Raw genomic sequence first — 13,668 nt, forward strand, 5'->3', positions numbered from 1 at the left:
CAAAAAAAAAAAAAAAATCTGAAGGGGAACTAAAAACAAATGAATTTTATTGGTCCATCTTGAAAACACAGTTGTGTTCTCAGCAAACATAAGTTTGACGTTTTGTAAACTGTGATTGATTTTAGCTCTGAACACATGAGCACAAAACTTTGGTTTGATGAAGAAAGTCCAAAATCAGTTTTGAAAGCAGGGTTCCTGGTGACCACCTTTTGTAACACAAATTCTCAAAACAGATTACAATACCAAAACAGTTAAGAGGAATAGTAACATTGTATCTTGATGTGTTAGATCTTATAATGTGCTCTCTCGCTAAAGAAAATGAAATTACTTATAAAGTGCCTTCAGGCAAAAACTATTAACTTATTTTCTTATTATGTGCAAATTAATAGAAAAAAAATTACTCTGTATTTCCATTACTGAGTGACAGTCTATGAAGTTATCTGAAGCAAAAAGAAGTTATGATTTATAAATAGTGAGGGCTCAATCTAAAATCTAAAAAAAAAAAGGAATCTTCCTACATGTTTTTATTTTTTTAAGTAACAATTGTGCTACTGTCTCTCGGTTTATAAAAGGAAAAATTTAAATGGATTCTACCTCAGTTCATAAATCAGGACACCAGAAAAATCTGTGGCTTTAATTCAAGAAAATAATTAAGATAATAGTAATTTGAGATAGATTTAAGGAATGTTTAATGCAAAAACTGGTTTTCAGGCCATAGAACATCCAACATATTTGAAATTTCTGTACCTACTTTTTTTCTGGGGCTCTTCTGGCCCCTGGGTTTGTGATTAAATTCTAGCAATATACATGCCCTTAATGTTTTCTTATCTTTGCTTTTGTGTTTACTTATTATTGCAACAGATAACAGATATTTAGACATATGAGCATTCACAGCATTTTATACTCTATATAGAACAATATATGATGGTATTTAGATGACAGCCAAAGAACTTTACAGGATTATTTGATTTGGGGCAATAATTTGATATGAATTTCTTCAGAAAACCACGAGGAAAAGAACAAGTAAGCTTAGTAAGCATTTAGCCATGTCCCCCACCCTACTGACTGAACCTTTACGGCAGCCTCACAAAAGAGGTTAAATCTCACTTTATAAGAAAATGGATAGATTAGGTATTTTGGTGAGGTTTGCAGAGCTAGCAAACACTCAAGATAGAATTAAATCTAAGTTTTAGCCCAGACACTTTTTAGAAATCAGATGAGTCATTTCCATTCCTTTAAAAGAATGTCCAATCTTTAGGTTTCAGAATTTCACTGATCTGTACCATCATCTCCCTTTCTCTTTACTGCCCACAGCTAATGGGCTACCAAATCCTATTCCTCCTGTCCTCGAAGTAATTTTGAACTCCACGCTTCCATCTGTATCCCGCTGCCACCACAGACCCTTCCTTCCGTTTGACCCGGATTCCTGCAGTAATTTCTCCCAGCTGATGCCCCCGCACCCAGCTGGTTTCTCCTGTTCCTCACATTCCTCCACGTGGACAAGACCATTCATTCCACTTACTTAAAGTTCTCCAGGGGCTCCCTCAGGTTTTCAAAATAAAGTTTAACCTATTTTAAGTAGTATATAAACCCTTTCATGTTAAAAGCACTTCCCCCATAGGAAATAAGGAAGAAGTGTTCCAGTGCAACCTGCCCAGAGCTCGGGCCACAAATGCTCTTTAATCTCCCATCTCCAGACGAGATCAAGCGCTGCGGAGTCCCAGCTCTTTCACTGAAGGGACGCATCGCCACCGTAAGTGAAGTTTAAAGACCAGCAGGAGAAAACGATGTCTCGCCATAGTCTCAGGTCCCTTCATAATGCTGAAGCCAAATATAAGTTCCAGGGACAATCTTCCAAGACTTCTTGGCAGTAGGACTTACCAGTCAAAGTGAGTTTTCTTAATAGGATGTAAGGCAATTTACTAAAGGGAGTGTCTCCACTTGCCTGAACAGCTCCAAGGACTAAACAAGTGACACTGATAAAAATGTTTGGCTGTCCACTCACTGTGGCCGGCTGTAGTGTCACATGGTCTGACAACACTGGCACGCTCTGGAAGGGGTTGTGGTGGTGTCTGTCTCACATAAGGACAGGAACATTCCAGATACTGTGGCACATGGACCTCCATACAAGAACTATATATGAATCACAGCCCTTTCTAAGAATATATGTAGCAGCAAACTACATCTATGGATAATAAGGCACTATTTCCTGCTTGCTTAGGAATTAAGCTTCTGGCTTTTGTGATTACATCTTTTATTATACCTGCCTCAGATATCAGTATTATTGTATTATCCAGAATACCTAAATAATCTTTTTTTCTAAATGGCAACATTTCCTCAGAAGAGGGTACATGGTTTCATAGAAAAAGACCATCAGTCTACCAATTCTTACAGTTGAACATATCCTGCTCTCCATTAAAGCTTAAAAAATAATGAAACAAATAAACACTACCAGAAATTTGTATGTCTCCATGGAAAAATTTTGAGGTCATAATAATTTTCCTTGAGAAATGCAGATCAACTATAATTATACATGACATTTCTGGAACAATGCAGTGTTGTTTCAACTAACCATTTCCTTTTCAAATATTTCAAATGGATTAGTTATACTAACATGTTTTATTTCAGCATATGCCTCAAAAACTATTTTTCCTTACTTCTAAGTGCAATATTTTCATTAAAATTAGCATTAATTGGAAACAAAATATACTTTAACATAAAAAAAACAAAAATAAGGCCATACATGATTAGATTTATATGTTTATTCTTAACTGATATGGCTTAAGAATAGCTGTTTTTAAAAAAAAATAATATATGACTGAGGCTTATTCTTAGCCAAAATCCTTCATTCAGGTAAAGCGTGTGTTTTGGTATTCACAGGAAAATCTAATACTACATATTATTGTGTATTTTTTACATTTTGTACTAGTTACATTTTTTAATAGAGAGGATTTCAACTTATTGAAATATTTCACATTTTTCTTCATCAAAATTGAAAACTAGAAATAACCTGTTGCTTCTGAACCTTTAGGACATTTTTAAAGGTTGGTCTATCAGGAATGGTTTAGGTAAAGAAGGTAAGGGCTACCTAGTGAAGTTACCCGACATCGTTCATCTTTGTAACAATGACAACTAGAGTGAATTTAGCAGGTTCTTATTTAATTATGCCCTTTTGTGAGCTATTTCAAAACAAAAATTATCTAATAATCTTTTTGCCATTTGCTGCAGACATTTTTGTAGTATTGCATGTATAAAAATTCTGGCCCTGACAATCTATAGGTAAGTTATAAATTGTCTTTCCTTTTCTTCGCATTCTCTTTTGAATTTGTGACCCAATTTTGCCATTTTCCTAAATTGGATTATAACTAAGTTCGAAAACATGCATCTGCTCAAAATGACAGTTTCATGTCAACAGGCTCAACCGTCGGGAGCGGTGCAGCTTCAGCTCCGGAGGGTTCACGTACACCTCTGCTCAGGGCCTTGACTCACAGGAGCTTTTCACTGATGCAGGGATTACATGTTACTCAAAAGGTTAGGTAGAAGCTATAAAACTTCTGGTAAGAAAAAGAATAGTTTACTACTTTTCAGGGTTAAATAGCATGAAAACACAATGGTGCATTTCACGTTTTTAGTTGAGAATCATGAAGATCACTTATAAGAAGGCAAACAGATTTGTTTTTCATGCTATATAAGCTGGTAAATGTAGCGATTTAAATTTATTTCAAAAGACAGTGGTACAAGCAAGCTGAATTGTATTCTCCAAAATTTCATATGTTGAAGCCTGAACCCCCAGTGTGACTATGTGTGGAAGCAGAGACTTCTAGGAGGTAATGAAGTGTCAATCAGGTCATGAGAGAGGAGCCCTAATCCACAGGACTGGTGCTCTTAGAAGAAGAGCTCTCTCGTTCCACACATGCACAGTGAGAAGGTACCATCTGCAAGCTAAGGAGAAAGATCTCACCAGAAACCAACCTGGCTGGCACCTTAATCTTGGACTTCCAGCCTTCTGAATTGTAAGGAAAAGTAATTCTGTTGATTAAGCTGCCCAGCCTGTTGTAAGTTGTTATGACAGCCTGAGCAGACTAATATAGATGCTTATCTCGTGACTCTGGAAGACTTTGCAACAGCTAGTCCTATTATAAAAAGCACTGGTTTTTAATATGGATTTTAAAATATTAATCTATACCAATTAAGATATTAATTCTATATCAGTGCCTTAAGGACAAATTTTCCCATTTTTCTGTATGTGCCTTCCTGGCCTTCAGACTTTTGACTGTGATCTGCAATATTAGTATGTATATATGCATGTATGTATATAATATATAACATGTTTATAATATATATGTGTATGTTTGTGTGTGTATATATATATGTATATATATTTTATAAAACAATAGTTTTTCTAACTATAGATTATATGTTCTGTTTCAATTGTATTTTATTTAAAAAACAAATGCTTGTGCAGCAAAGGAAACCATCATCAAAATGAAAAGGCATCCTACTGAACGGGAGAATATATTTGCAAGTCATAATCCAATAAGGGATTGATATCCAACGTATATAAAGAACTCCTACAACTCAACACTAAAACCACAAATAATCCAATTAAAAAATGGGTGGAGGACCTGCATGGACAATTTTCCAAAGAAGACATCAGATGGACAACAGAGACAGTGAAGAGATGCTCAACATCACAAATTATCGGGGAAATGTAAATCAAAACCACAGTGAGATATCATCTCATGTGTCAGAATGGCTAGTATCAAAAAGACAAGAAATAAGGTTAGAGAGGGAGGATGTGGAGAAAAGGGAAGCCTTGTGCACTGTTGCTGGGAATGTAAAATGGTGCAGTTACTATGGAAAACAGTATGGAAGATCCTCAAGAAATTAAAAATAGAAATTCCATACAATACAGTAATTCCCCTTCTAGGAATTTACCCGAAGAAAACAAAATCATGAATTCAAAAGATATATGCACCCGTATGTATATTTCAGCATTATTTATGATAGCTAAGATATGGAAGCAACCTAAGTGTCTGTCAATAGATGAATGGATAAAGAAGATGTGGTACCTAAATACAGTAGAGTATTTCTCAGCCATAAAAAAGAAGGAAAACTTGACATTTGACATGATGGACCTAGAGGGCATTATGCTATGCGAAATAAGTCAGAGCAGGACAATACTATATGATTTCACTTATATGTGGAATCTAAAAAGTAAAGCATATAAATAAAACAGAAATGGATTCATAAACACAGAGAACAAACAGCTGGTTGCCTTAGGGGAGGGAGATAATGGGAAGGGTGAAATAGATGAAGTAAATAAAGAGATACAGATTACCAATTATAAAATAAATTAAGTCATGGGAATGAAAAGTACAGCATAGGGAATATAGTAAAAATAAATAAATACTTGTGTGTCTTAAAAATGCATTTGAAAGCCAATTTATGGCTAGACATTTGAGAAATTCTCTTTTTAGCTACATTATCCAAAATATTTCCTGGTTATAATTTCCTTTTTTCCCTTATCATCTCAAGATAGTACACTGAAATTAAAATAAGCACAATATATTCTCAATTCCTTTCTCTCTCTCTCTCCCTCTCTCTCTCTTTCTCTCTCTCTCTCTCTCTCACACACACACACACACACACACACACACACACAAACAATGAGTCTGTTTAAGGCAAATCAATCAGTGCTCAAAGAAGAATTTTTCATATGATTTAAACAAGAATGTCAAGCATATTATCTTGCTGACTTATTTATAATAATGTATTTTGGTTTTATGGTACAACTAAGATATGATTAATGCATACAGATAGGATGTGTGAACTCTCAATTGAGAAACATGGTATGCATGAAGGGAAATGCTAGACAACTTATACTCTATCTAATTACCACAGGCACCTTGGGTGTTAATGAGGAGTTACATAACTTGATGAGTTTCAAAGAAAATCTGTGGAGAGAGAAATTAATTTTATCATTTCCTACCTTATTCTATTTCTTTTGGTTATATGTTGAAAGAACTATGTTTCTTTTTTAATCAATCAATGATCTTGACATGAGTTTCTTGACCAATGAACATCAGGGAAATGGAGGGATAATTAATTAAACGCAGACAATGGGTACTATAGTTACAGGTTTTACAGGTTTATTGTTCTCTGAAAACATTAGTAAAGCTGGCTAAGACCTAAAAGCAAAAAATACAGAAGTCATCATAAAATATTGGGTCACACTCAAACTAATAGTAATTCTGGACCTGTAAATATGAAATCAAAATTTAACCTCCAATCTATAAAATTTTTAAATCAAGATTTAAATTTCAAATTTTTCAGAATTTCATGGGTTAAAATTCTAATGTTCATTTTGATATCTATAGTTGTATAAAATAGGTAAAAGGGTATCTTTTTGAACAGCTGATATCTGTACACAGGGAAATTGGCTATAATATATACAGCTTTGGAACATGTATGTGTGTGTACATGTGCACTCACACACATTTGTAGAGACATAAGGAAAAGGGAAATAATTCAGTAGAGTAGAAACAATCCAACATTATATATTCACTTTTTCATGCTACTGATATTGTGACACAAATATTTTCTATTCCATTTTTCTTTACAGAATAAGATTTACTTAATACAATTTGAGGAAAAATAGAAAGAAGAGAAAAAGAAAAAAGAAACAATAAAAAAGTACTTTTGATTACATCATTTTCATTATAAACTAGCCTCAGCACCTAGATAGCATCTGACACAAAGAGGTGATTAGTAAGTATTTGTTAAGTGAATTATTTTAACTCATATGATAGCCTCACACGTCAAATTCTCACTAAAGATAAATGTTAACCATATTAAATAATATTTAAATATTTTAAAAGTAAATGTAAGGGAAAAAAAGATGAAAACTAGCTTTTACTGAATTAGCTAAATAGAATTGTTTTTACACACTTCATTCTCACCTCTTCCTTGGTCTTTTTCGATATCACTCGGAGCCAGTCTCCAATCATGCTTAGGACAGCAGCGAAGTAAGCAAGCCCTACAAGGATCCAAAACCACACAACAGGCTTATAGAAGTCTAGATACTCAATATCTGATCCACCTGGGAGAGAAAGACAAAGTGGGACAAAATAACTTCATACTCATAAAAGTAAACAGTACATATATTTGCCAAAATTATCTTGCAAAATCTAGAAATCTTCCTGCCAATGATCTATGTAGACATCCTTGCCTTCGCTCATGTAATCCTTATCTATTTTTCAAGAACCCGTTTAATATGTTCCACTTAAGAGACCTTCCATTATTTTTCTAGGTTATAGTGGCTTTTCCTTTTCTCCACGTTTCTTTTTTCTTTATTATAACCTGTCTCACCTAGTCTAGCACTTAATTATTCCATGTGTGCTAGTTTCTCTTTCCACCTCTGTTATAAGCAGAAGACAGAGATGATGTTAGCTTCATGTATTTACCTTATAATCAACCAATTCAAAGTCAACCTTGACAGGAAGTGATTCTTATTTTTAAATCATCGATACAATGGATTGATAAAAAATACCAGAGACAATGCCTTGATGGGTCTCATTTGAACCAAGAGTAATTTTCAGGTGATACCGCCATTCATTATCCTGACTTTACAGAGGAATTCCCATGTATCATACATTTCAATCTTTAGCTTTCAAGAAAAAAAATTGCTAAAGGAGCTCTTTTGCTTAACTCTAATCTTTGTTCCTTCTCCATTTGATACAGTAACTGCCCCATGAGAATTTAAACACATTTCAACAATCCCTACTTCAGCACATATTAATGGAGCACTTTTTAATTCCCAATCACTGAAATAGTTATTTTTTCACAAAGAGGGAAACAAGTCTCTCTCTTGAGAAATGCATTATTTACCCTGAAAAAGCCTCACATAGGCAATTAACCATAATGGGTACACTGAGTGATAGCAAAAAAGAACTTAAAAAGTGCTATGACAGGGCATAGAAGAAAGGATTTTTACTTCTGGAAGGGGGAAGGTGAGAAGAGTAAAGGTGAGTCTTTAGTAAAGTGGATCACAGAGAGAAGTTCAGTGTGAAAACATATGGTACAAAGAACTTTTTATAGTGACTAAAGCTCCATATGGTTAGGGGCCAGGGAACAGAGGGGAAGAAGAGAGGAATCTAGAAAAAGTGAGCTGTGTCCAGTCGTAAAGACTTGTTCCTAATGCAATGGGAAGTAGGTAGAGTTTATAGGCAGTACTATATTCATGTTTGACTATATGCCTAGAAAAATCTAGCAGCAGAGAAGGAAGGATTGACAGGGTGAGAAACTTTTGTTCTGAACTAGACAAGAGTTTATCGTGCTTGAGTTGAGGCTGGAATGAAAAGAAGGTGCATCACAGAGGCAGAATCATCAGTTAGTTGGTGTGGTAGGTGACAGGCAGGGCTGTAGGATGACCAGAGTCCCTGACTTGAGAGATGGTGCGGCAATGGAGCAGAAACCCAGGGAGAAGAAGAGTAACTATAAAAAAGCAAAGTAATTCAAACTGGGCCATGGTAGGTTTGAAGTGCTTGAGGTTCCAGGCAGAGCTACCCAGCAAGATCCTGAAACCCAGATCCAACGCTTAACAGAGAGAGCGGGAGGTAAGGATTTCAGGCTCCACAAGACAGACTAGGGACTGCTTACACCGGGATCACAGATGCTCTCGATTCTAACTCGCCGTAAGTTAGACTTCGAGTTGCTCACCATGACCTTTTCAAATATTAAAGGGTGAGAGTAAAAAGAGAACATTTTTCTAGTAGGAAAATAATAGATACAAGTTCTGCTTTCTTTTGGGACACATAATAATTTTTAAGTGTGCAGCTTACAGAGTAAATAATATTACCTTCAAAATACTGTAAAAAATTCAGTTTGTGCAGAATGTTTGAAAATATCATTTCTGGGAAGGATTATGGGACCCAGATGCATCTTGTGAGGATTAAGACTTGGCCAGTGGGAGAAGCTGCTCTACAAATTCACAGAAGTGACTTAAGAAGTATGTGTGGAAACTTGTTACATGATAGGCTCACTAGTGAATTTCATTTTTCAAATGTTTCCATTTCAGTGAATCCAAAATGACATTTTTTTCCAAGTACTTTCTCTTTCAAAACCAGAAAGTCTTCTTCCAAATACTTGTGACTCACTTAACATGTAAGGTCACCAAGATGTTGATTTTAGAAGTTAGTTCATTCTTAGATGGCTTTTTATAAGTTTTCTTTCTTATAAACAGGATGCCACAGTTTGAAAAGAGTAAATTAGCTTAATCACTAAGAAGTCTATATTTGGGTAAAATGTTCATCCCATAAGTTGTACTGGATTCTAAGCCTGGGGAAGGGGGTGCGGAATATCTTCCCATTCTTAATTGCCCTTCTTCAGATGAAATACTGGCAGCCAAATAAATGATCTAGGAAAAACTAATGTATCCTGGAATATTGCCAAACAACTCAGAAATCCTACTCACTTTCTGATATCTAAGATCTATGAATTAATTTCCACATTATTCCATTCACTTGATCCAAGAATCTTATCCAAAATAAAATATCTGTTATGTTAAGATATCTCTTGCTTAAAAGGAACTGATGGTTTTATTTTGAAGTTAGGAAACATTAAAAGAAATTGGGGGCTGTTACAAGCACTAAATTTAGTCTAGCCACATTCAGGAAACCTGTACATGGGTGTCTTGCTTATTAAGAACCTAGGTTAATTTCTCTGCTTGGATTCACTCCCTACATTCCACACCCCCATCTCCACCCCACTACTATCATTTTCTTCTCCTTCCACAGACTCCTGAGATGTAGCCTTCAGGACGTGACAAGTCACTCTTCCCTCCTGGGGTTCCTCTCCCACTTGGCAGGAACAGTCACCTCACTGCTGTTTCCTTTGTTGCCTCTGAAAATATGCACACAAGTCCTTTCCATTTTAAGAGCTTTCTGGCTAATCATTATAGGAAAACAGACAGATGGTAATAAAAATAGCAAAGAGGGGTGAAGGTACAAAGGTTGCAGGAATCTTATAAACTCTTACAAGTAGTTAAAGTAAGTGTCTTGTGGCTTCCTGACTCACATGATACGTTACAGCCTCTTTTAGATGGCGCCATTTTTCTCTGAACTTCTTGGAGTTTAACTAAAGAAATCTAATCTAGTGGATTAAACTACTAACAATGTCGCTCAGGAAAGGTTCGGGCTGGCATTATTGCTAGGAACCCACTTTTTCCCCCCGGTGGTCTTCCTAAACATTTGCTGGGAACAATCCTCTACCCAGCATTAAGACAGTCCTTTCCTCACTGGCCCTACAGAGTTGTTAGTTGGGGGTCAGCACAGCCCATGAGGCCATAGCAAGCACATCCTGGAAGGTTCTTTCATATTGGTTCTGATTGTCCTGCATGATCAGGTGCCTATGCTCATTTTGGTTGATTTACAAAATATTCAAAATCCTCTGAGAGGAGTGAAAACTAAGATTAACCGATTGCCTACCTAGATGCAATCATTCCTTCCTACAGCCCCAGTGGGTACATGTTGAGGGCAGTTATATTCCCACTCCTCACATGTCCACTGATTTAGACAAGGTTATTAGTACGACCTTGGAGTTAAGCCATGAATCCAGCTGCCTTCGTCAGTAATTAAACTGATAGTTAAATTACCATTTCTCTCATAGTCTGTTCAGAACTCAGGAGGGAAAGACAGGTTTCAGTCAATCCCCACAGTAAGCAGCCCCCTTTACAACTGAGAATTCATAGTCTCAGTAGGTAAAATAATATGTGTCAGGCTACCCAGGAAAGGGGGCAGCAGAGCTAGAGTTCACACCCAGGCCTGCCGGGCTCCAAAAAACAGGCTTGTTTTTCACTGGCCAGTTGTTCACGTCACCTGTGTGACGCCTATGCTACCGTCCTCCCCATCATTTATCCTCCCCAGCCTTTCTTGTCCATGCTGCCGGGCAGACTTAGTGGAAACATAAGTCAAACAAGGTGGGCCTCTTCCTCTCAAGAGTCTAACCTAGAAACCAGGTGGCTCTGCAGATAAGTCCTGTTTTACAGGACCTCCTTTCCTTGCTTCTCTCATTCCAACAGTTTCCAGATGCTGGCCCTGTTCTGTTCTATAGAACTTGAGGAGACAATGCTCTCTCCCCCTTATATTTAATTTTCTTTCCCTGGGATGCTCCTGAATCACAGAATATTTGTAAAGAAAAAAAAAAAGGAAGATATACTCTGGATTTGAACCATCATCTAGCCATTCTGGATGATGGTTGTCAACTCCATGCCCCTCTTCTGGTTTTCTAAAATGATACACGTATTATAGAATATACATATAAACATACGGCTTTGTTCTAAAGAAAATGGGGTCTATAAATCTATAAGTATTTTACATATAAGCAGCAGTTTATAAGTATTTTAATTTAGATCTCAATTATTGATTTCAATTTTTTTGGTTTGACTTTATTTTTATTAATTAAGGCTATCTTGTCTTAATAAGAAGGGAGAAAAACTTACATGTTGCCTTATTCTAAATATTTTTTTTATAGTAAAGGTATTTAACTGAATGAAGTGTTCTCGGTGCTCTGAGAACTAAGAGCATTAAAAATGCTTTTAGTTATGTTTTTAAGAATGTAAATTCTGTTTACTTGTTTTACAAATGGAAATATGACTTTAGTTTTAAACAAAAATTCACCTACTAAACCAAACTTATATCCTATTGAGTCAGAAAAACACAAGGTCAAAAAAGGTCACTAAGTCTCTCCAGCATTTGACCCTGTATTCTGGGGTTTTCAATTTCAGCATTCAAGAAATTGTCCTTTCCCTGCTAGTCCTTGGTCTAAAATTAGTAAAACTGCCATTGGAAGAACCACAGTCTCACGATCATAATGAAAGAACGAACATAAGCTTGCAAAGAAAGCATGCATTGTCTCCCTCGTTCATCCTTCACAAAGATGTAATATGTACACATTGTTATCCCCAGAAATTGCCTTTAGGTCTCAATATGAAGTCTTTTTCATTAAACTTGGTACAATTTACTGCCTGCCTCACTAAGCAATAACTGTCAGTCAAATGTTTTCCTTTTCATTTTTTTTATTCCACGTTTCTATAATGCATTGTATAGCCATTCTGGATCTTAAGTCAAATAACATCCTGGTTTGTCCACAGTCCCTAGAACTTATGAACTGTATGGGTCTAATTCCATTTAGTTAATCATGCACACAGCTCTCTGTTCTCTTGTGAGTTCTCTGAGAGTCACTGGCTGAATCGGGGGGTGACCAGGCCCTTCACAGAAGTTTCCTGTATAATCAAACAGAACAACTACAAGAAAGAGAAGGAGGTTCCCTGTTTAACTTAATTGTTGCTCCTGGATTTCAAACATTCTGTCCCACAGGAACAGGAACTAGAGCGATCATTATCACAAGTGAAGCACAGTGTCTAATATCCAGTATGTGCTCACTCTCTGAATGAACAAATGAATGAATGATCAGTACAGACACTTCCTAGTAGTCACGTAAACCCTCCCTTTCTGATCAAAGCAGTTTCTCGGAGTCATTACTGTGGTCCTGGTGGCAGTGACTGTACTTCAGCGGATATTCCACTATGTGTCAGGTACACTTGTGTTGTTGAATTCCTGACAGATTTTTACTCAGTGATCAGTTCAATATCAGCAATTTTAATAACAGGCCCCTGACATAGTTGCAAAACTTTTAGGCAACATCAGGAACTATTTTCTAGAGGGTCTCTACGATAACAAACTGTTTTGAACAAAAAGGCTTGCCAAGGTTTTTTGACAGAGATGTATATGTTTTCATGATAAAATCCTCTTTCATTAAGCAAGCTCTGAGCAACTCCACTGAATGAGTCATGGTTTTTGGTTAAAGGAAGGCAGTAGTGTGGTTACTAAACTGCATTTCCAATGATGACTTTGAAAATGTAATATCAAGAAAGCTGAATTCAAAATATGAAATATACAAATACATTTATCTCGGTCAAAAAAAATGAAAAATGATTTTACAACTGAAAAATTTTGTAAAAGTTTTAGAAAAGGTAAATGCACCATAAGTAGAACTTTTACCTGGCAAAGTCCCAGATTATATTTTCAATACAGAGGAGCATGAAGCACTTACCTTAAAGCCTGATTAACCCAGTAAGCATTCAAAAACTACATGTGAGATGAACAAAACTTCATTACTCAACTAAATATACTAAATTCCACTGACCAAAATTCCAAGAAGATATATTTGGATGGCTAAATAAATTAATGCCCAGATGGAAAATGTGTCTTCATAATGCAACCATGAGGATTTCTTAGAATAACTAAATTTTTGACTAAAATGTTCGATATTTACTAGCAAAGGAGGTAATGTTAGGACACTGTGCACCTGTAAACTTGGCTTTCACTCATTCATATTATCTCTTATAAACTAACCTCATTTATGAAAAAAGTGTATTTTTAAGGACTTCCTTAGCAGCTTCAAAACAAGCTGTTGGAAATTTGTTTCTTGGCTTGCATGACCCTTACATTTATTAAAGTAGATACTAGTTTTGAAGAACAGTTCTAAATTGTGTTAAATTAGGTAATGATTTGACTTTTCTCCAATACTGAAGAATCAACAACTAATTTTTTTTTCAATCATGGACTTGGAAGAGAAGTTGTAAAGACAAGCCTGAATGAGTCACTC

The 13,668-nt window shown here is 35.9% G+C and overlaps 1 protein-coding gene across 2 annotated transcripts in view; it reads right to left on the bottom strand.

Annotated features, from left to right (window-relative positions):
• KCNK2 (potassium two pore domain channel subfamily K member 2) overlaps nt 1-13,668 on the bottom strand; it is a 119,595-nt gene that overhangs the window by 24,159 nt on the left and 81,768 nt on the right. For both annotated transcript variants that reach the window (XM_036912540.2, XM_036912539.2), the window contains exon 6: nt 6,963-7,102. In XM_036912540.2, coding sequence (XP_036768435.1) covers nt 6,963-7,102 — 140 coding nt within the window. The remainder of the gene's footprint in view (nt 1-6,962; nt 7,103-13,668) is intronic.

Source organism: Manis pentadactyla, chromosome 9, assembly GCF_030020395.1.
Source record: "Manis pentadactyla isolate mManPen7 chromosome 9, mManPen7.hap1, whole genome shotgun sequence".
NCBI classification, from domain to species: Eukaryota; Metazoa; Chordata; class Mammalia; order Pholidota; family Manidae; genus Manis; species Manis pentadactyla.